This window comes from Stegodyphus dumicola, chromosome 6, assembly GCF_044657685.1.
Source record: "Stegodyphus dumicola isolate Sdum_Otavi_A_Nest chromosome 6, ASM4465768v1".
Taxonomy (NCBI): Eukaryota; Metazoa; Arthropoda; class Arachnida; order Araneae; family Eresidae; genus Stegodyphus; species Stegodyphus dumicola.
Window position 1 is genome coordinate 56,478,018 of NC_140773.1, and position 23,293 is coordinate 56,501,310.

Genomic DNA, 23,293 nt, shown 5'->3' on the forward strand with positions numbered 1-23,293 from the left:
ATCTGAAGCTCTTTATTATTTTTTTTCCTTTTAAGAAATGCAGTTTTTAGTACTTATGTTGAAAGAGGAATACTACGTTTTATTTCTAAGCTTAATATAAAAACTGTATAACTACATCTTTTGCATTCAGTTTGTGTTTAAATTTTTACGAGGACATTGTAAGCTCATTTTATTCACAGCTGAACAAAATAAACTAAATAGTAGAAATTTTAAAAAATTCTATGTGAAAATAGAATTAATAATTATGAACTGGAGATAATAAACCCGTGCGAACAAACATTTAACTGAAAACCTGACTTTAACAAACGCAAACTGAGTTTCGAACTTGAACAAACACAAACTTGAGATCGGTCTGCCTGATTATTATTTCCTTCTCCTTGTGGAATTTATTTAAGCTATTTAACAGTTAATTTTATTTTGAAGCAACCTTTCCTATTACTCTCGCTTTCAACCCATGCTTTCTTGTCAGAATGTAATGTTAGCGCGCGTGTATTCAAAAGAGGCAGAAAGAAATCAGTAGTTAAGGGAAGGTTTTGAAGAGAGAGAAAAAGCGAGCGTGTTCTGCCTGCCTTTCCAATTACAGAACATCCTGACAAGTTATTAAGACTCTGCCTTCTCAATTTATGTCTTAGGAATGCTATAAAAATTCGACGGCATTTAACTTCATTGAAGCATGAAGAATTTAGAAATTAAATTTTATAAACTAGGATACATCATGAAACTAGGATATATCTTAAGATTTCATGATATATCTTAAGATATATCATGAAACATTTCAGCAACACAATACATTCTAAAATTTTCTTAAAGGATCATGTTAATGGGAAAATCATGAATTATAATTCCGGCCAATTAGGCTTGTTTAGGCCGACATTTAGGAGTCAGAGCCTGTCTGCGCATTAATTAACCTGCGTAAGGCCGTTAGGCTAACTTAACACTATTAAGTTTCTTGCTACCTTTTGAGGTAAGCCAAAAGTGTTGGCTTTATAAACACGAATCGGTGCCATCTGTGAATGTAGTGAGTCAATAAAAGGCCCTTTTCACCCTTTCTCTCGACTATGCCGTACTTAAGACTTGTCGTCTTTACACAGTCGATTAACGTCTAGTTAGTTTATGCTTGCTAAGAACACGGGATGTCACATAAAATATTTTTGTAATATATTTATATTACAAAAATATTAAATTGATGATGAATTTTTTTTGGAGAACAGATAAATTTGAAAGCTTAAATAGTTACATATCAGTGGCATCTGTCCAATAAAAATTTACTAAGTTTTGTACTCACGTATTTTAAACAAGTTTAAATGCTATTAGCAATCTAGTAAACTGATTATTGCTAAATTCAGGGAAAACAGTTTTTAGTTTAGTAATATCAATCGTATTTCTTATTTATATGACGATATAATTTAATGTTATTGTTTTAAACTGCTTGTTATTCCCGTTTTTAATATTTTGCTTTCCTTCCAGATGAATCCGATTTGCAGCGATTCCTTGGGAACGAATCCCACACTGATTACTTCAAGCTTTTAGAACAAGATGGGGAATCCTTGCTGGTTGGGGCAAGGTAAGTTAGCTGTTATCTTATTTACTCTTACCTGATACTTAATTACTACTACATAATTACCTAAGATTCTAATTATAAACATTTAACACTGTCTTCGGGAAAATAAACTTAAGTAATATAAAATGTCAAAAATTCAATAAAGAGAATATAAAAAAATCTACAGTTTATTGTTTAAAATATGTAATTGGAAACAATAAATAAGTAGATGGAAGTAATAAATAAATAAGGAATGCGAATTAGTTGGTTGAGTATTCAAGTCGAGAGCTATGTATGCTTTAGAGTTGGAGCTTTTTGGCAGCGTCGCCTGCAAATTTCTTCTTCTCCCAGCGAATATTCCGGTTTTAGCTACTTTCGTTAGCCTACATTAAAATATCTGAGCCAGCTTAAGCAGACCATTTTGTGTAGTCTCCGACTACGTTACTTTCAATCCGAATTTCAACTTATGTTATTTTAAATACCCACACGTAGCATAGGTTATTTGCTAACACAGGGGGTTCTTCTGTTTAATTTCAAGAGTTTAATGAAAAGGTTATTTACGACTTATACATTCTACTATTAGACGAATCGATAATTCGTTTGTCAGTGTAGTAAGGTGTGAAGGACACTAGTTTAAACTTCTACTCAAATAAAACCCGTAGAATCCAGCGAGCCCAAATTTTTGGGTATCCGTGTCGTTGGATTAACGTCACTACGGTTCCTTTTGCCATATTTGTATGCTCCATGATCTATCTTGTGGTGGTGTATCTGTCATTTATGATGAGTTCCACAATGACTGATGCGGTTTCTTCGAGTGTGATGACTGACGGTCTGTCTAACCGTAACTGGTCCTAGATGTTGCAGTCAGCACCCCGAAACTTTTGATGCCATCGATGTACATTATTTTGACTTATTTCATTGAATTCGTGCTCTGACAACAGCTTACTGTTAATCGAATTCTGTAAATGTATGTTAACGTAGAAGGGTCTCACATTAATCATTCATCGTCGCTTATTTGCAGTAGAAAAAAAATAAAAATTAAGTATACTTGAGGTAGTAAAAGACCGATGCTTCTTTCTATAAAATTTCATTTTATCTAGTGCTTACTATTTACAATGGATTCTGCGTTAATTTTTGACACACCTTTGTAATTACAACTGTGTCGTTTGTCAAACTATGACATCACTATATGGAATATATGAGAATAAATAGGAATATACTTGACACAGAAAAAATGCCATAAAAATAACATTTCTGAGAACATTGAATGGCGAATATGTGTATCAATTGTATCAGCGATTTTCTGATGAATTGTAACTAGGCTGCTGCCAAAGAATAAGAGTAATTTAGAACATGTTATGCCACCCAGACGGTAGAGTGATTACGAGAGCCTGACTGCAATACCGAAGGGCCCGGGTTTGAATCCCGGAGAAGGCATGGGTGTAAAATTGTCTGCCCCTTTGTAGGAGGTAATGGTGGTCGCCTATTAGGCACCTCCACAATAAAATAGCCACCACTTCTGGCCTTAGGAGTGGCCAGTGTGTTATAGGCAAGTGCCCGCCATTGGAAAATAAAAAAAGAATATGTTATCTGATGGGGAGTACATATTATTGCAGTAGGCTTGACAGATATTCACTGAAGACATGTATGGAAACGTGTAATTCTTGAAATATTCTAGTAAATATGGCCAATTATAGAACATATATTAGGTGCACCTCACAATCTGTATTTTTTGGATTCAGTTATTTCGTTTTAATTTAAACTTGATTGTTACTTTTTCCCATCGTGTGTTCTTATCCTTTTCCAGCCATGTCTTTAACTTGTAGGCTGTACTGTGTGTCCCCATGGACAGTGGAAAGCGTCGTCGAAATTCAACGCACGAAAGTGAAAAATCGATGCATCGATCTTAATCTCCCGAGTCGAAATTCAACGCACTCGCTCCGGGTTTTTAACTTCCACATCAAAATACGCTTTTCTTTCAAAAAACTTTTATCCTCCAAAAACTTTCATTCGTAGCCGAAGATTAGATGCAAAAGCAAAGCTGAAAATCCTTTCCGAGTATTTTCCCAACCGCCTTAATTGAAACCCCCGTGCTGGCCCGAACAAAAACGAAAATGAGAAGGAAGAGAAAAGAAAAACAAACAAACAAAATGGAGAAAGAGAATAAAAGAGAATCCGCCCGAAGCGCAGGTTCCTAAGAGAACGATTTTTTAATTAAGTCTCACTGTACCTCATACACCGGGGCAGCTATTTTCTAAATGAAATCGCCCGCATTTCAGCACGACGCTCCAAGGCATCAATCACGGTGTATCACGTGATTGCCTAACTGATCATTCCCTCCCACCTATTTTCGTTTTCCTCGCTTTCTCTCGCGGGTAATTCAAATTAGTGAGTACACGGTGCGTTATGGTCTTTGTTATATAAAGGGTGTGGTTATGCAATGTTTTCACATTCAAAGTGGTCTGAGTGTATGAAGTACCTCAAACAAAATTTTGTAATTTGACTATATATTTTTCATCCTGTGAAATTTGTAGCTCTAATGAATCATCAATGTTAGAAGTTTGAATCTATTTACTAAAATATGGAGTCATATATATTTAAATCGTAAAAACAACCTTGTATTTAGCGTAAGTATATTGAAACACTCAATCGATTTCGAGGGCAGCTAGAAAGAAGAAAAATAAAGGGGGGAAGGAGTCTCAGATACACGTGGTCCATATCAGCACTGCAAGTGGTTATAACCGGATTTTTAATTAGAGTTACACTGGCCGCCTACTTTTACTGAGACAGGCTATCTGATCAAACATGTAACACAAAGGATAAGAAAAAATAGCGAAGTTAAAAATAGGGAGCGAGGGGCAACTGCACCTTCACGCTCAAAATCTGAACTTTGAATTATTCGAAGTTCCAACATTAACTTAGAATTCCAAAGTGAGGAACTCTACAAACTGTTCCGGTTTCTCACTATGGTAACATATCTACAGGCACTGATTACGCACTGCATTATTTGGTCGAACTGTTGCTAACATTTAACATTAACTTTCATTAATTTATTAATTTTATTCCACATATCTTCGCGATGAATTTTGGTACCCAAGTAATATGAATAATTTGCTGTATATTATGCTTGGTACAAGTATTCAAGAGCCATTCTAGGGAGTTTTGTCATGATTTCATATGATTTTGCTGCAAAGGGATCAAATGTCAGCGGGTATTCGAACGCGCAATAACTATATGTATCGTTATTATATACATATGATCACCATTTATCTAGACACAGTTGCTAAAATTTCATGTGATTAACAAACCTCATTATATACTGTCGATATTCGTAATACGCTAAATGAACTTCAGAAATTTAGAACTTAATTTACTTTAGATTTTATCACTCCTATGACTATTACTTGGTCGTACAAGTTAGTCAAACCAATATTTGAATTTAAATCTTAACCTGTAGTACTTCAAATTATCTTTTCTCTGCTAAACTTTCCATCATCTTCGACCTAGTGTTTTTTCAAGCATATGTGAAGTGCAAGCATTTTATATTTATTTATTTTCATTCTGTGGTTTTTGATCAAAGAAATTTCAGACTACCGATCTACCGTTTCTGTTTTAGTTTCATATAAATTGGCCAAATACACTCATGTCCATTAAATTAAGGATAATGCCAGCGATAAGTTTGCAGGTGAAATTTTTACTTTACATTTCCGTTAGATTTATATATGGTTCTGAATTATCCTTAATTTATGGACAGGAATGTAGTTCTTAATGCTCACAAAACATCATCCGGGGATAAAGCCATGAATAATTATCAGTTTTTAGTTCACCGAGAGCGTTACTCAGTGTGCAGCACGCGGCAGCGGATTTTACATTGAGAACGGGGAAGTCCCTTGCCAATCTTGATGGAGAATATTCCGAAGAATAATTCGATGTTCTTCCCTTCTCTAGTGAAATTATGAATTATAACAATTTTAATTAAAAATATAGCATGAAGAAAAACGTTTTTGCTTTAAAACGGGATATTTTAAGTGTATATTTTGCCTGTTAATTTAACACCATATTCTTACCAAAAACAAAATGTCACCGGCAAACACTTCTAAGATAAAATATGAATAGTAAACTTATTTTATAATTTATTGAAAGGTAGAAGTATTTTATTGGAACAGAGAACATACATATACTATTGAATGCGCTTGAAACTGAGAGAAAAAATAATGATAATGCAGATAATAGATGAAGAATCAGAATTTAAGTCTGCAATTGAAATTCCTCACAGGGCAGTACCTTTTCAATGTAAGCATGATGACAAATGACCACAAACCTGTAGATAAATTCAGATTTAATATATTTTTTATGCTTTTGGATACTGCGGGTGCGTAAATGTAAAAACTTTGAACTAAAATAATTGACAATGTTAATGTTTTTCTTTTTGCCAAGAAATAAAAAATAAAAATCCATTGAAAAATTGCAACTGTAAAAAGACCATACGTAGAATTGAGAACAGTTTGATAGAGACTTACATAGAACTAAAATTGGTACAGATGTGAGGTTCAAGATATAGCTTCAGTAAAGGTAAATTAAAAAGCTCAAAGTCTTTATGCTAATAATTAAACACTTTCTAACTTAGCGATTTAATTTAAAAGGCTTTTGATTTTATTTGATGATGATGTTGGAACTGTAGTATAATCATTTCCAAAACCATTAAATCATACGTAAGATAATTTCACAAAAAAGGCCTGTAAAATCTTGACCATATACCAAGTTAAAATGTGTATATTAAATTAGTTATACAACAGAAATCCATAATAATATATATTAACAGATTATTGTTCAAGAACAATTTTATTGCTTGATTCCTCCCTGCACTCAAATCTCTTGCAATACTATTTTCATTATTTGATAATAGAGATATTAAAACTAAAAACTTCAGCAAAACTTATTTAATGCGTAGTATGATGCAACAGGAAAATATAACAAATGCAGAAAGATAAAAATGTTAATGAGCAAGGAAATTAAATGAGCAGGAAATGAAAATGTTTAAAGGTATGAATCCACTTCATGGAAGGCATGTAAATAAAAAAAATCTATTTACGAAAACACGTATAAAATAAAGCACGTATTCAAATACTAGTGTGAAATATATTATAAATGCTAATTTAATTAAATTCTGAGGAAAAATTTTGTTAGAAAAGTGTTTTATGAATAAATATAATAAGAAATATTCGGTCATAGGAAATTTGTATTCATTAAAGAAATATGGTATCTGACTCTATGCAAGAGAACTTATAGTTATGAATCTGAACTGCTAAGTACTTGTGCCATTGTTGCTCCTGAATGCCTAAGCTTTCCCCTCTGTCATATGAAGAGCAGGGCGTGTTGCACTTTTTTAGTGATAGGGTGGGGGTTTCTGAGATCATCGCATTTGCTGCCTTACAATTTTGCGTTACCTAACAGAGTGGGCGGAGGATTTCAAACTAGCCTTTCATTCTGTCTTTATCCAAAATCAGTATTTCTTTTCAAGTGACTACCACGTACTGAATAGTGTAAATAATATTTCATTAGCAGTCTTTCTTTTCAAATTTTATAGCTTCCTAATCAATTCCTGGTAATGTTTCGTCCTTCTGTTTGATTGCAAAATGGCACATATAGGTGATTTTAAAATCGGAATTTTAAAAATATTTTTTTTTTGAAATTTTCATGTTGAATTCAAAATTTAATCTGGCAAATATGTATAGCAACAGTCATTTTAATTTGGATTCTTCCCTCTCTGTCCTAAAGCTACTAATATATGAATCTAATGTGCGTCATTTCAGAATTAATTCGCATTATTCCATCTTATTAATTTTGCAGTGCAACAGCTTTTATCTAATCACATATCAAAATTTCAGCTAAGAACCAACTCTATAAATGCCGCTTTGTTAAATGTGCACTTACCTTCTTACCTTCCTCTCGCTGTGCTCTTACGTGCTGCTTGTTTTTCCACTTGCTACATTGTGTGATATGACCAGTTATATGAAATTGAGGGGGTGCATATTGCACCGATAACGATGATGTGTAATAGAAGATGTGCCCTAAAAATTAGTCATCAAGGAATAAAATTATGTGTTGGAAGCTTAAAGTCCTTATGCTAAATAAAATTCAACAGAAAAAGCACAAAATGCAGGCAGTCACACTCAAAACGCAAACAGTCACACTACAAGTTCAAGAAAAACATTAAAAAACCCTATGAAAGGCTCTCGTGCAACGTTAAAATATGAATCCTTTCAGATTTTCTTCTCCTTTTCTTTTTTTGAAATATATATATTATTTCTTTTAAAATATTACAAGATGATGACATTTAGCGGTAATAATTAAAAAAGTGAAGATAATAGAGCGAAATTAATAATTAAATAAAAATATAAATAAAATTAAAAAAAATAATTTACTTGCTTTCTTTTCTGTTCTGTGTTACTGTAGTTATATGTAGAATTAGTTATATATTCCTTTTTCTTTATTGAGCATAAAATATATCACAATATATTCTTTTGCATTTATTATATCATTCATCGAAAGAGTATAGATTCTTCATGCATCTATGTATTATAAGTTTTCATAGCTGATGGTTTTCCTGAACCTACTTTCTAATTATCTCTTTCAAATTTAAAAAGAGAAGACTGCTTTTCGTCTAAAACTTGAGTTATAATGTCTAGCATTTCATTCTTTGAAGAAATAAATATATTCTTATCGACATTTTGTATAAATAACTTTATTGTTTTCAGTCTCTTTTCGTTACATCGAAACTAATTTCGACTTCAAAGAGCACATTATGATAGCTTTTGGTTTGCTTGTTCATTTCTGACGCATCTTCATCTGTTTAGTTCGAAATTTGCTTGTTTCTAGCAATTAATTATTGTATATCGTGGTTTCCCGACTTTTCTTGATTAGACACCGCCTTTTTAAAGGACGTTTTTTTCTTTTGATGAGTGTCCCCTTCGATTATGTCAACGCCTTCTTACTCTTGCAACAATAATGTGTAAGTATCATTACTAATATTAATATTGTAATATTAATGTATTGGAGAGTAACTGACTGACGATTGTGAGTTGTAAACATTTATTTATCTGTACCTTTTGAATGTGATTAATGCAAGAATCTGAATGTGATGTTTAGACATTGACTGATGATTGTGATTTGTAGACACCGACTCATGAATGTGTCTTGTAGACATTAAATAAACCGAATGATAACGATTAGTCTTTTTAAAACGCTTTCAGGTAACGTATAATACGAGCATTTTCTGCCTGGGCATGCTTAGACATAGATATCGAAAAAGCATGCTGTATTTGGGCGCGTATTGTATATCACTGAAAGTGCAGATTTGCTGCTATTCTTTTCAGAACATTAGCTTAGTAATTTGTACCTTCCATTTCTCTTGTAATATAAAGTAAATCGGCATGCGACGTGGACCTACACACGTTGAAGATCAATTACTGACGTAATGTTTTTTTATTATTGTCAATATATATTAATGTAATATTTGAATGTTTATATGTTTATGTCAAAATGTTAAAGCAACTGAATTTTACAAGCGCATTTTTATTGCCCATTTGCTTCTCAATACCTCTTTACTGTGCCTCTCTCACCGGTAACGCCGCACCAAGACCTCCTCTGAGCCTAATAATATTTAGTTTCTTCAAGCATCATAATGACTAAACCCATTTATGTATGAGAGCTACTTAAACATAAAATTTTTCGAAAGTATTTGCCAAAGCGCAATTAGTTTTTGAAAATTTTGTGGTTTGTGAGAAAAGGAAATGTTTGCAGAATAATATGATGGGCTCAAAATGATATAATAAGGGAAGTTTTCTCCCTGAATGAGTTAATATAGAGGAATTACTCAGACACTTTCATATTTCTAAAAAGCTATGTAATAAGCGGAATGATAAATTATCCGCATGGCGACTAAAAAAGATTCGACCATGTTTACAGTCTTATAAATTCAGATTTAAAATTATATATTACGTGAAAAGTGAGAATATAGTAATTTACGCTATAAGGTATTTTCTCCTTCCTTCCAGCGTTCCTTCGTGGTGTAACGGTAGTACACTCGACGCATAGTTCGACAGGTCTAGGTTCGAGTCCTGAGGAGGGCATTGCTAAAGTTTCATGTCCCCTGCTTCAAAATAACCTAATGTCTGAACTGAAAGATGACATTAGGTTATTTTGACCTAATGTTAAACAGTGACGCCTGAACTAAAAGATGGTTGACAGTAATTCGTCACCGCTAGGATTTGGCCATTGGGTCCCCTAATCCCTAGTTGCCCTTTAAAAAGGAGAGAATGTAAGATATTTTCTACCTCCTCCCAGCATAATTTCCTGGTGTAACGGTAGCACACTTGGCGTGTATTTCGAGAAGTCCAGGTTCGAATCTCGGCGAGGGCATAGCTAATTTTTCATGTCTCCTTAAACATTGATGTACACAGATCTTGTTTGAATAATTGATTTGTAACATGGGAACATCACGCCTGTATCTACTGCAATATATAATGTCTTCAAACATGAATGCCATGAAATTCACCTGTACAACTATGTACCGCTATGTATATCATGTAATGTAATACATTTTACTTAAGCTAATTTAACACTGAAAGGTAGGAGTGCCCTTAAAGACGCTGGCGGTAGCAGAACTTGCAGTGTTGGCTGGAGTCACAATTTCATCGCGACTCGAGGACGCCGGAAAAAAATTGTTGGTTTTCTAGTTAGTATATGGAGCTAATACCTACTTACTTAGGCTAAATAAAAGGTGGCCCCTTCAGTTCTACATAACATAACATATCCATTTACTGTTTTAATCACTTCTTAAGTATAATAGTTTTACTATTTTAACCATTTTTGGCATATTATTGTTTTTAAACTACTGTTGATATGTCATCATTTCGCTATCGAGTGAATTGGTAGAATTTTGTGTTCTTTTCCCATATTTCTGTTGGAATCACAATAACGGTTTTGCTTAGGAATGTTTTAGTAACAAAGCTACAAATATCAACCATCCGAGACAGACGTGCTTCAAATGCTTTGACGGAGAGAACATTCAGGACAAAAATCTCCATCTGAGTAGAACTTTCATGCGTCATTGAAGCGAAGGGAATGGAACCTGAAAGGCTCCTTTCTCCCGTTATGTTTTCCTTAAGTCCTTTCACTCAGGTTTTTCCTTCTAGCGCTCTTATCTGCTCTTTGAGTATTACCCTTCAACGGAAACCCATGTCTTCAGAATTTCACGTGCAATAGAAATTGAACGAGGTCCATTTCAGCAACTCCCTTTCATCGATTCAGTAACGGTAATTTCCTTTTACCGTTAGCATTGAGGACAAAGGCACATTTTATTTCTTCATGCTTCACTCTTCAACGAAATTAAATTTTATGAAATCATTTACGGAGTTACGTGAACTTGTTTTATTTTTGATTTGAGTGCGAAACATTACTTTTTTTTAAAACGATTGTGATTTTTAATATCACACTGAAAAATAAAGGATAAAAGTTTTTAATATATGATTTCATTAAGTTCTCGGGCTTATTACAAAAATTTCCTTTGTATTTGATTTCATTTGGGTTCATGTGTTGGTTTTGATTGTTTCTTAAATTAAATTCTTCATTTCTTATCGAAATGCGTTGTATTAATCTATATTTTTATAGTTAGATAATTATTTAACATAGAGAATGCATACAATATTGTGTATTCTAGGAGAGAAAAATTTATTCTAAAAATATTTGTCTCTTTTGTTCTACTACTTGTAAAAACATTCAAGCACCGACTAAGATTTCTACCTAGGACCTATTTGCTGAGGAACTTACTATCCCCTAACGCCATCATATAATTTCTGTTCAAATTTTTATCTCGAATCTGAGATTTTTACAACGGGATGAGGATCACTCTGTACTCTTAGCACTCATAACTAACTAATCCGGCAGGTGACCGTTTTAACACTATCCTTTCTGTATGAGTTCTACCAAATGCAACAAATGGATAGAGTCTTTTATTCCTCTAAGAATTCAATCTGCCAAAAGGCTCATTATTGATAAAGAAGCAAACTTTGGCAAAAATTTGAATTTAAGATCTAAGATTTTCGTTTCTGATTGAGCTATCTAAACTAGTGCTTAGCTTCAGATAATTCGTCCGAGAAAACTCGAGTGATTTCCTCCATACTTTTCAATTTAACCTTGATTAACATATTTCGTTTTTCATCTTTTACGCGCTTATGAGTTTTTTAGCTTAATTGGTCAGTGAGATATTTTATATGTGAATTGAAACTATTTTATATGTGAAAAAAATTGAGGCTTTAAGGGGAGAAGAGTAACATGAATAGCAAATTTTTATAGATGACCGTATTTTATTTATCACAAATAATAAGGATATCTCATAAATTTAAGACATAATTCTGCAGGATTATACCTTATGCATTGTACCTAATTGTACCGACGCATAGTACATGTACCCCACCTCACACGTTGAACTTGATTTGCAGCTCATAAGGTGTGTAAATTAGGTAGAATATGCCTAAAATATAGGAAAAATTAATTTCAGGCTAAATAATTTTGATTTTAATAGTAAATTTTTAACTCTAATTAATGCAAGAATTAGATGTATCAGGAGCATAATATTTCTTATATAATTTCATTCATTTGCCCCCCCCCACCCCGAATGAGCCTCTTTGAATATTTCAGACATTGTTCTCGTATCTTGAAGTTTTTCTTTTTTAGCCCAAACGGGCGTTAGCCCAGAAGGGCTATTATTAGTCTCGAAACAGCATTTTGCTTCGAATCAATATGAACGGCTGTATCTCTTTTCAAATTTTTGCCACCAAATGTCATCGCCCTCTATTATATTTAAAGAATTTAAATAATGAAGAATCTGCATAAATGTATGTACGTTTCTCGCATTGTAAAAAAACGACAACATCTAGCGCAATCAAATTTTGAATAACGTAGTCGCCCACCCGTATATGGGCATCTGGAAGCCCGAATCTTAAATTTTGAATTTGTTTTATTATCCATTTCATATTTTTAAAACTTTAACGAATTTTTAATTAAAAAAACTCAACGATTTCAAAGGGAGGAGTGGCAGCACACTGTGCGGAATAAATTATTTTTATCTCCAGCATGTTACACTGTCTATCGGAAATTCTAAAGATATGCTATTTCTAAATAGTTTTAGCCCAAATGCTTTTGAAACGTTCATGTATGTATAAATGAAAGAAACGCCTATTTGAGCGTAATATAAACTCTGGAAGCTTACAGTTTTTTTTAACAATAAAAGAGTTTCCGAACAATGTTATCAAAGCCTTATTTTGGACTAGAATAGCAATTTTTTCCTGCCTATTCTCATCGAAAGATTTTTGGAATGAAATGAGAGACTGTTAATTCTAGTAAGAGTTTTGATGTCATTCTGCTTCTAAAGCGAATCTTGAGCTTAATCATTTGATTATTGAAAGCATGAAGAATATTTAATTTCAAAACTGGGCATAGAAAGCCTGAATTCCTATTTTTAAAGGAATCCAAACCTCCAAACATTTTGTAAAATTAGTAAATGCACAAAATATTTGAACACTGACACTCAAGCTATATTTATATCCTACTCGAAGGTAAGATTAAGAATTATTTGGAAAAGACTGAATAAACGATCCATCATCATTCCATATTCCATACTGAGATGTAATTCTTCCAACACTTTCTTAAACTACAGTTAATAACGGTTCTTAACGTAAAAAACTGCAGGTTCTTTGAAGTAAAATTTAATAACTTTTTAAAAACTTTTTACAAGCACAGAAATACACGACTCCATCTTAATATTGCTAGTTACATTTTTACCCAAGATTTTGTCTAATTTTGTTCAGATGTTGTCATACCGGTAAAAGTCTCAGAAATATATATAACTTGCCGAGAATTTCATCAAAAAATTGTAAACAGTATAATAATTTTATTATTATTATTATACAATAATTTAATCACTTTGGATCCAATTTCCAAAATTAATTTATCTGCTTGTATTTTTATTTTCAGCTAACAAATATGCATATAGGCAACTATAAGGCACAAAACGTATCAATGAAATGTTCCTTCATATCTGTTTCTGCACATTCAAAAATTAAACTACTTTCGACATGCGCTGATTTTTATGATGCTAAGTTTCTCTTTGTAATTAAGTCTAAGCAGACGACGACTGTAGGGTGACGAAAAATTAGAAATGTTTCAGGTATTCATGCTTATTTTCATATGTAATTTATACATGAGCCAGTGGCTTTTACAAAGTCCTTGTATTTCAGCTCTTTGAGTTGATACGTCCCTCGTGAACTCCTATATGATTAATTAATCCAGTTTTAATAATGTAATTCTAATGCTTCTTAATAAGATTTGATTATGGCGACATAGTATTTCGTCTATATATATGATACTATTTCCAAGTACTAAAAACTATTAAACAGTTTTTTTATTGTACTGTAATGTATGCTCTAAACGTAATGAAAACTTCCTGCTGGATGAACTGAACAGTAGAATTTCCCCAAATTCTCATCAAGATGTTTTTATCTTGCTAATCATATCGCTTAACTTACAGCCAAGCAGTAGGTAAAATCCGATAATAAAATAAAGCAAGCATCAATTAGAAGGAAGATATTAAGGAAATTTAAGTGGGTACAGAGTTTATTAGAAAATTGAAGGAATAATAGAAATGATGTTAAAACTTCGAGTTACCATGAAAACCTCTTTCAGTGTATTGAAAACACAAATGAGTGAAGATAGTAAATAAGCCTGTTTCTTCTAAGTAAATACTAACTAAGGAAATGTTTCTTAATAATAGTAATAAAATAAATAAAGGCTATGTGTGTAGATGCGTCTTATGGTTATCGATGCATTTCTGATTTTTATAATTTCAGTCCTTTACACAGAGATTTTTGGCGCGTTGTGCTGTCCTTGTATTTTCTAAATGGTGCTAAGAAACTCAAACGATGTCCCACCGACTTTCAGAAGGAAAAGAAATGAACTCGAACTCCAACCAATAAACAGCCCAAAATATTTCTCCATGCGGAATATTTCAACCGTAATTCCAAACTCTTTTGGGCCATACAAGACCCAACTTTTAACCTGAAAGTGAAATATAGCGTACAATATATATATATATATATAAACTGGATTATGGAAAGAAAAAAAGATCTCGAAAGCATTCTGGGCCACCTGGCGTTTCCAAAGTGCAGGGGCTGAGCCCGAGATATGAGGGGGAAAGTCATTCCCGGTGGGGCTCTTTTACGGGTAGGCTACCGCTGTTACGCGCTGTCGCCCTGGCTTTAAAGGGCGTCGCTTCACTGGTCCGTGGACTCTTTGCCACTTTTTCGAACTTTCTCTTTTTCTCCGCCCTGGCTGAAAAGAGGGATCGTCGAGATATTGCAGCAATATTTTGCATCTATTTATAGTTTCTTCGCTTAGTTGTGTGGATCTCATGTTGTTTGAAGTGCAAAAATTGAACTCTGAAAATGATGAAATCTCGTAACCAGTTCAAAAGTAGTTCATATTCATTCAGAGCTACTTTATTTCCAAGTGTGGCAACAAGTTTTTTAAAACCAAAATCGAAATATTATGCATTTTTATTTCACGTCAGAAGATAACTGAATGTTTGTTGACTCAAAGTTTTGAAATATGATTAATACATATAAATAAATAATTCTAAATATGTTTTTATCTCCGTAAGATAATCTCGTAACATGCACTTAATTTCAATTTATTTAGAATAATGTAAATACTAGTGCACGGAATTTCTGAATAAAATAAATCTGCTAAGATAAGTTTATAGTAGACATTTAGAATTTTGTTTGCTAGTTAGTATTTCTAGTCAGGTAATCAAAAGTGAAGCATCAATAATTCGAGATTCCCTACTTAAGGAAGCAGTCACTTTGTTGTTGATTTGATATCATAGTGCTCATTTTAGAGTTCGATGGTTACGTATGCTTGCAAAATATTTATAGCCTAATAACTACTCAGAAATAACTGGAGGATAAAGTGCACACTCACTTTAAATCATCATAAAAATAAAGCATTCTAAAGAAGATACCGACAATCCTATCAAAACAATCATGAGTTACATTAAAAGAAATGATGCGAATCGTGCTATCATATTCTAAATACTTTTATGGATCTATCTGTTTAGAACTGTGCTTATTTCTTTACACGATGTAATTAGTTTTCTCCTTTATCTTTTTGTAAGGCGATAACATATGTTTACATTTCTTATAAGAATACTGGAAAATAACTACTGTTGCACATTATAATAACTATTGATGACTGTAAATAATCAGTAAATGAAAGAATTTATAACAAATCGCAATAAATGTTTGATGAAAGAATTTAGTGGTACGTTTAAGATTAATTTCTTCATAAAAGGAATTTTCTTTATATATAAAGATTGTAAAAATAATCAAATGCAGGGTAGTTGAAAAATGCAAAAGGAAAAGCATGTTTTTTTTTTTTTTTTTTTTTTTTTTTTGTACTAACAGATGCGCAATTAAAAAGAAAATAAATTGAAAACAAATTGCGCATCCACCAGCCAACAGCAACTTGCAAGAACTGAGGATGAAAAAAAAAGTAAAGCAAATATAATGCAAAATTTCAAAACCATAAGTAAAGCAAAAGGAAAAAACATAAGATAAATTAAATTTTTAAATTCAAAAAATAAAAAAAGTAGTTTTGAAATATGCAGGTAAAAATAAACGCACATTCATAAAGCAATTTCAGCAAATTCTTAGCAAATTTCTTTTCTAGTAATGCTAATTTCATTTTATGTTTTTAATATTTCTTAAAAGCATCGTGGATAATTCTGGTACAATAGCTGTGCAGATGTAGATATCAATTTTCGTTTAAAATGATTACTGAAATAATCATAGTTAAGTGTTCGTATTCGTATTCATTATATTTCCTTATATATCTACATATATTTAAAACACAATTTGGGGAATAAGCCCAATACGATACTTCTCCCCTCTTCCCATTGATTAGATGGCTTCAAAAATGAAATGAGGCTTCAAAATGGTCGTCATCTTTTTTGGCATCTAAGTCGTTACGGAAGTGATTAGGAACATTTCTCTTTTATACCGAAGGGAAGTCTCAATTAAAATTAATGAGAAAATAATTTTGTTTCGATGTCTTGCATTTTTCTTCCTGCCTGTACTTAAGCGTACAGTTATGAATCAAGTAAATTTTGCTCGATTTGTAAACTATTTCTTGTATTAAAACGTTTAATAATTTTAGAACTATTTTTAAGTAATTATAAGATAGCAGAGATGATAAAGTATCCTGAATATTTAATTCGCAGTGGTGTTCATAAAAGTAAATTTACTTAAGAATGTATGTGCTTATATAAGACGGGATAAGGTCATAAGATTCTATAAATAAGCGCAGGAAATATAAAAACTTATTTTTAAGATGCAAAACGTATCATTATTCCTTCCGAAATAATTAAAGAAGTCAAATGAGTCGCAAGTGAAATTTAGGTGCAGGGAACGGCCTGTAAAAGTACAAAAAGTATAAAATGTAAGTGTCTAAAGTCCTGGAGAAACATATAAAAGGGGAATACAAAGTTAGTATGATTGCTCAAAGTTTATAGCGGAAAAATAAGCGCTTATCTATTGATGTCGAAATGTTTAAGTGGACTTCGTTGAGTAAGTCTATAACAAAAAATAACATAAGAATTGTCACGTTTATTTGTTTCAATGTATTAAATAGATTTCTAGTAATTTCGGTCATTAAAATATGTTAAAAGACTATGTATGTTTTTTGCAGCAACTGAAAGTTTAGTTTTCAAAACAATCCTGTAAAAAGTATATAGATTAGCAAATAGCATCATTATCTGACATTATGAATAAATCTTTGGAATGGAAAACTTAAATATTCATTGTTCGATAATTAAATTGCATACATCGTGCTTTTTAACATTATGTTTTCACTTGTAATGCTTGTGAACTGAGAGCATGGCTTACACTTCAAATGCCAGTGCTGTTTAAAATAATGAGTGATAATCGCTTTCCTTTTTTTCTTGAAATATTTGGCGTTTCATTGGCCGAGCGAATAAGCTCCCTAAATACCGATCGATCGATCAGGATATATTCTCTGCGAAAGGGCGTTTTCATAGTTTTCTCGATGCGTAAAGTAAATAGACCATTTTCTCTTAGAAAGTCCTCCACAAAAGCAACCCTGACCTTAGGCAGATAGTCCTCTGAGCTCTGCCTTAATTAATTAACTTAAACATGCAATTCGTAAAAGTGATAAATATTATAGTAATATTCAATGAGTTGCATATCTGCTGATGGAGATTAACCGTTTTCTTAAGAAAAAAATAGGGCAATGGTGTACTGCAGTAAAGTACTTTATGCTTAAACAATACAATATATAAATAAAATATTACCTCAGAAGGCTTTATTAAGCATTTCTTTCTGTTTGTCTGGCAGCTTCAAGTTTATCCTTTTTAATGATTATAACCACTCGTTTCCACTTCAATGAAACGGGATTCACTTAAGCGACGTTTAGCTAAATAAGGTTCTCTTATAGTATTAAGACTCGTAAATTTTGCACTGTATGCAAGGAAATGGTAATTCACTTCTCATGCATTATTTTGTGTCCTTGATTCCTCAATATTGTTTCCCAGAGTTTTTACGGAGTGCAATCCTTGGCCGTTGCGTCTGTAAGACCGTCAGTCTCTTCTTTCACAAATCAATCCCTGGGTATAGATAGCACGCACAAGAGGATGAGCTGGCTGTCTTGGGAACAAAGATTCCTCAAACACTCTGTAGATTCTAAGGGTCCTTATCATCAGGCACCGTAATGCCCGGTTTAAATTATGCCCTTTCTTTGCTATCTTGAATTTCGACCCTCTGTATCGATTGCCTTCGCAAAAGATCCGTCTTGACTACGAAGAAGAAGAAGATGGAGAGGGAAAAAATGTCGCGGATATATATTTCCCATTAATATCCTCTTGAGTCACCAGCAGGCAAAGTCTGATATCCTCCAGCCGAGGGGCAAGAGGACGACGATTGATGTCCCACATGTCCTCGTCATCTATACTGATATTTCCCATTCTGAAGTTTTTGTATCCTCTCGTTATCGGCGTCAGTGGAGAGCTCTCGGACTTCCTTGTTTAAATATTGAAGTGTCATTGGAAGAGTTTCAGTCTGTGAATGACTTGAAGTGCCATCGTGAGGATTTATAGAAGTAAATACTTGGTATCTTTAGCGATGCCTTTTGAATCATATCCAGACGTCACTGAATAAATCGTTCGCACAATTTTCGCTAACAAACGATGCTTTCCAAATAACAAAGCGGAAAAAACTGGTAATTGTTAAATAGAAATCTTTGATTGCCAGTGATTTTGTTTGAAAAAGCTAAAACGATCTTTGCCAAAATTGGAATTTTGCCAGTTATCGGTATTCAGGAAGTCTTTCTATGCATATATACATTGCAAGAGATAAATTAGAACTGATGCACTTCGATTTAATATTGTATTTCTGTATGTATTTTTTCTAGTCGAAAATCGACTTGCGGAAAATATATGTATATTCTAAGGCAATACTGATATTAGTTCTTACGAGGTAAAAAAGTCGTCATTTTATAAGGCAAATTTGATATTTTAAAATTATGCACGCATGTTCTGAATAATTTGAAAAAATTCTCAGTAAACTATATATAAAAAGCCCATTTTTGTTGGGCGTAAGTACTCTAAACATAAAAATGTAATGTTAAGGTATGCTTCGGAATGTATACTGCATGTTAAGATTATATAGTACAAATATGATTAAACTAAAATTTAATTTTATATGCTTAAGACTTATATAAGCCAGAGCTTCAAATTAAAAATTTAAAACTTTTCAGAAAAGATAAATTCTGCACTGAGTTTAATATTCAAGCGTACTTTTTCAATTTGTGATGCGTAACCATAAGTAAAATAAAAGTCTGGAACAAATGTAACAGAAAACGTATAAACTATAATAATCTTACCAGGTTTCTATTCTTTTCATTGCATTAATTGGAAATTCAGAAACAGAATATATAAACTAAAATAACCTTACCACGTTTCTATTCTTTTCATTGCATTAATTGAAAATTCAGAAAGTGCGGCTTATTCTATTTTAAAATCTTTAAAATTGTTTAAAGTACTCACAACTCTCTTGAGTCGTAATACCTCATGAACGAAACTAAAATCCCATTTTATAATTCTTGACTCTGAGATTCCAAATAACACTTCCAAATAACTTAAGAAGTCTGTCGGCTTCTAATACTAGTTAAAATTTTCATGAAGTTTCTGCAGTAGCCAAATTTTTTAAATAAATCTTTATGAGATTACCTTGATTCTGTATTCTCATTCTCATCCTTGAGGCCTTCAACAAATTCCTGCACCTCTGCAATTCGATATATACTTCTAATGGATGAAATTGGGATTTCAATCGTGAAATTTGCAAGGAAAGCTTGATGCTGCCTCTTTCAGGACTTTTCATATAACCTCGGGCACTTTTGTCGTGAGGAACAGTGTTCATTCTTTTGTAGTGGCTCTCTGAGTTTAAGCTGTTGCAATCTCTTGGGATGCATTCCAAAAGTGTATTTTGACATTAGAAATCACAACTTTGAGAATATGTACTGCGCCATTTGACACACGACAGATAAAGATTTCGGAAAGATTGTTATAAATTGCATACAGTGCATTCAGATTACGTGCTAATTGGTTGGTTTTAAAAGTCAATGAACTCGACTAAATAACTGATACTTCGAGAAACATCACATAAGTTTCTAATTGTAATGTAACATAAATACGATGTGTGAATAATGCATGAAGACTATTAGATTCTTTTTCGTAGCAGTAAATATGAAAAGTATATTTTTCATGCTGTCATCACCTAGAAGTCTCCTAGAAGTCCATACTTAAGAAGACCATCAAAGATTCTAATACGCTTTATTGCTTGGTTACGTCTGAATCAAAGATAAACGGAACATCAACATCTTCTTGATTTATATATGTATCTCAGACAAATGGTAGTTATTAGAACATACAAAGAGAAATATGGCTAACAATTCGATTTATGGCCAATTTGTCGCATTCTGAATCCAAGTATTAAACGAAAAATAAAATCCTGATTTTGAGCTTTGCTATTATTATTGTTAAAAAATTAAAGTATGAACTTAATTTCTTGCTCAGAAAAGCAGGGAACAAGGTTAAAATGGAGAAATTAGCGCCTGATTGTAATTGAAGAATGAGAGATCTAATTCTTCCAGCTATGTCATTTTGTGTAATTCGATACATTATTATTTTATGCGCGAATAAAAATATTTTAAGTTTGGCTGGCTATTATTTTACTTTGACGAGTTGTTTAGCTTGACCTGCGGTTGAAGAAGGAATTCTGATACGGATACTTATTTATTTAGAGAATAAAGGTTCGTGTTAGCTCAGCATCAGAAACTTTTATTACTGTGTAGCATAGAAAATGACAGTTGCAAGGTGTTTGCTTAGGAAGTTTGCACGGTGTAAAAGTACCCCAGTTATTACAGATCCATTGCATGATTGGAAAGGTTTTGTAAACCTGTGAATTTTATGGAAAAAAATAAGAATGTAGGAAGCCTTCTAACAGTGTTATAGCGCAATTCTTAGATAATGATGGAAAATGAAATGAAATACCGTGAAGGAAAATGTATTTTACTAGAAGAAGACTGATGTATTGTACAGACATTTAAATTTTTATGGGAGCAGGGCACATCTTCTAAGGGATTCGAACTCATGATTGCTAGCCGCACTTGCTTTCAATTACACCAAGGATTGTAAGGAGAGAGAAAATATCTTACAGCATAATAAAGAAATATGATTAAAATGAAAATATGCAGTATATTGTAATTTAGATGAGGTATTGTTGTGAGAAGGTTTAGGTATTTGAACTTCAAATATTTTGCAAAATTATATTATAAATTCGTAATCGGTTGGACGAAATTAATTCTCCGTTTAAGCTGAAAATTAATCTATTCAATTTTATCCTTCCTAGGCAGTGTCCCAAAATACATTTTCACTTTAAATTCAATCTGTGTCATTTCATTTCGGCGCGCGTCTCCAATATTGGTGAAAGGGAGAATCGATACGTAGCCTCTGACAAAGGGAACTTGAATCTTTTCTTGCTTCCTTCTTAATAAATCACATCACCCCTTCGAGTCGTAAATTAAAAGCGCACGTCGCTAACAAGGACATTTTTACAACACGCCAGCTTTTTTTTTTTTTCATTGTTATTTTTCTCTTCCTACAATGAATATTTTCCCAATTTTACGTTGGACATGGTTGGTAATTGATTATGAGTTCTTCCTGCCCCCTTTCCAAATTCTTCCTTACGTCCCCTCCGTTCCATCCTCGAAGGCATGCGCAGAGTGAAAGGAATAAAAAAAAAAGTTCGTAATTATGAAAAGAACGCACAGTTGCTCTGTTTTATTATTTAGGAAAAGCGTCAATTTATAGCGCTCAATACATTTTGCAAAGATTCTGTCGCCATCGGAAATTCTTTTGATAACTAATATATGTATAGATGGTCTCCGAGGCAGCTTTTTTTTCTTCTCCTTTTTCCTCCTTTTAGAGAATTTTTGTGAGGCGTTACAATTAAGTTAATATTCTCCGTGGGCAATATTCATTTAATTTTGTTTCAAAGTGAATGCGAGTTGATGGAATTCTTTTATATGAATGGTAAAAGAAATATCGAATTTTGCGCCGAGAATTCCGAAGTAAATCTTTTCATTAATAACGCATTTGCTCCACAGGGGGTGTTTCTGGAGCTTTGAGACAGTGGGCATGTGTTTCATCGCTGGAGAATAAGCAAAAGTTTTTGATCAGGCTTTAGATAAGCTTAAAAGATTTTTTTCCTTTCCAATTTGGAATAAAGTACTTGTTTTTATTTTTAAATGCGTAGGCTGACATAATTCGTTATTTGATTTGATTTTTATTTCTAAACTTTTCTTTTCTTACTCTGCTGTTTTATTGATGTTGCTTGAAACTTTTAAAGAAGTGCATTTTAGGATGCCAGTCAGTTTATATTCTTGTGAATGTTTTGTGCTGCACAAATATTTTACACATTTTCGGAAGATAAAAGAAAACATTTACAGAACAAACGAGCTTTGGGTTTCTAGATCCTTTGTCCTACTAAAATGCGCAATATAAATTCTAATTAACCAGAAACAAGAAAATATTCCAGCAAATGCTGAAAAAAAATTGAATGCATTTTGGCAGTTTTCTGAACTTTCTGTTTTCACCAAAATACTATTTACGTAAATTTCTTTTTTCATTTTTGGTTTCGACATGTTTTGCTCCTCCTCCCCCTATTTTTCTTGCAGTTTGCCACTGTACTCCTGGTTTTTAGTTTTTGCATTTGTTTATTCCGAAGTGAATTGGGGATGAATTTTAAACGAATTAATTATTTTTAACATTTATTTTGCAGTATTACCACCACTTTGTTGCTGCTTTCAAAGCGCAACTGGATTGAGTTTTGAAATGCATTTTACTGCGTATTTTTCCTTTATATATATATATATATATATATGTATATACGCGCTTATCATTGAGGAAGCTTTTTGTGCAGTATTCATTTTGAAGCTACATATATGTGGAATGTGCTGGTTGATGGATTTCCGATAAGTGCGTATAAAAGTAAAAAGCATTTCCGCACCCTTTTCGAAGAGACATTACTCTGTGTCTATCTTGTCTGTCCTATTAAATGCTGACTT

General features: G+C 32.7%; 1 protein-coding gene across 9 annotated transcripts in view; it reads left to right on the forward strand.

The window, feature by feature from the left end:
* Positions 1–23,293, forward strand: part of LOC118188395 (semaphorin-1A-like) — a 905,788-nt gene that overhangs the window by 585,579 nt on the left and 296,916 nt on the right. For all 9 annotated transcript variants that reach the window (XM_035358817.2, XM_085818328.1, XM_085818327.1 and 6 more), the window contains one exon: positions 1,468–1,564. In XM_035358817.2, the coding sequence (XP_035214708.1) occupies positions 1,468–1,564 (97 nt within the window). The remainder of the gene's footprint in view (positions 1–1,467; positions 1,565–23,293) is intronic.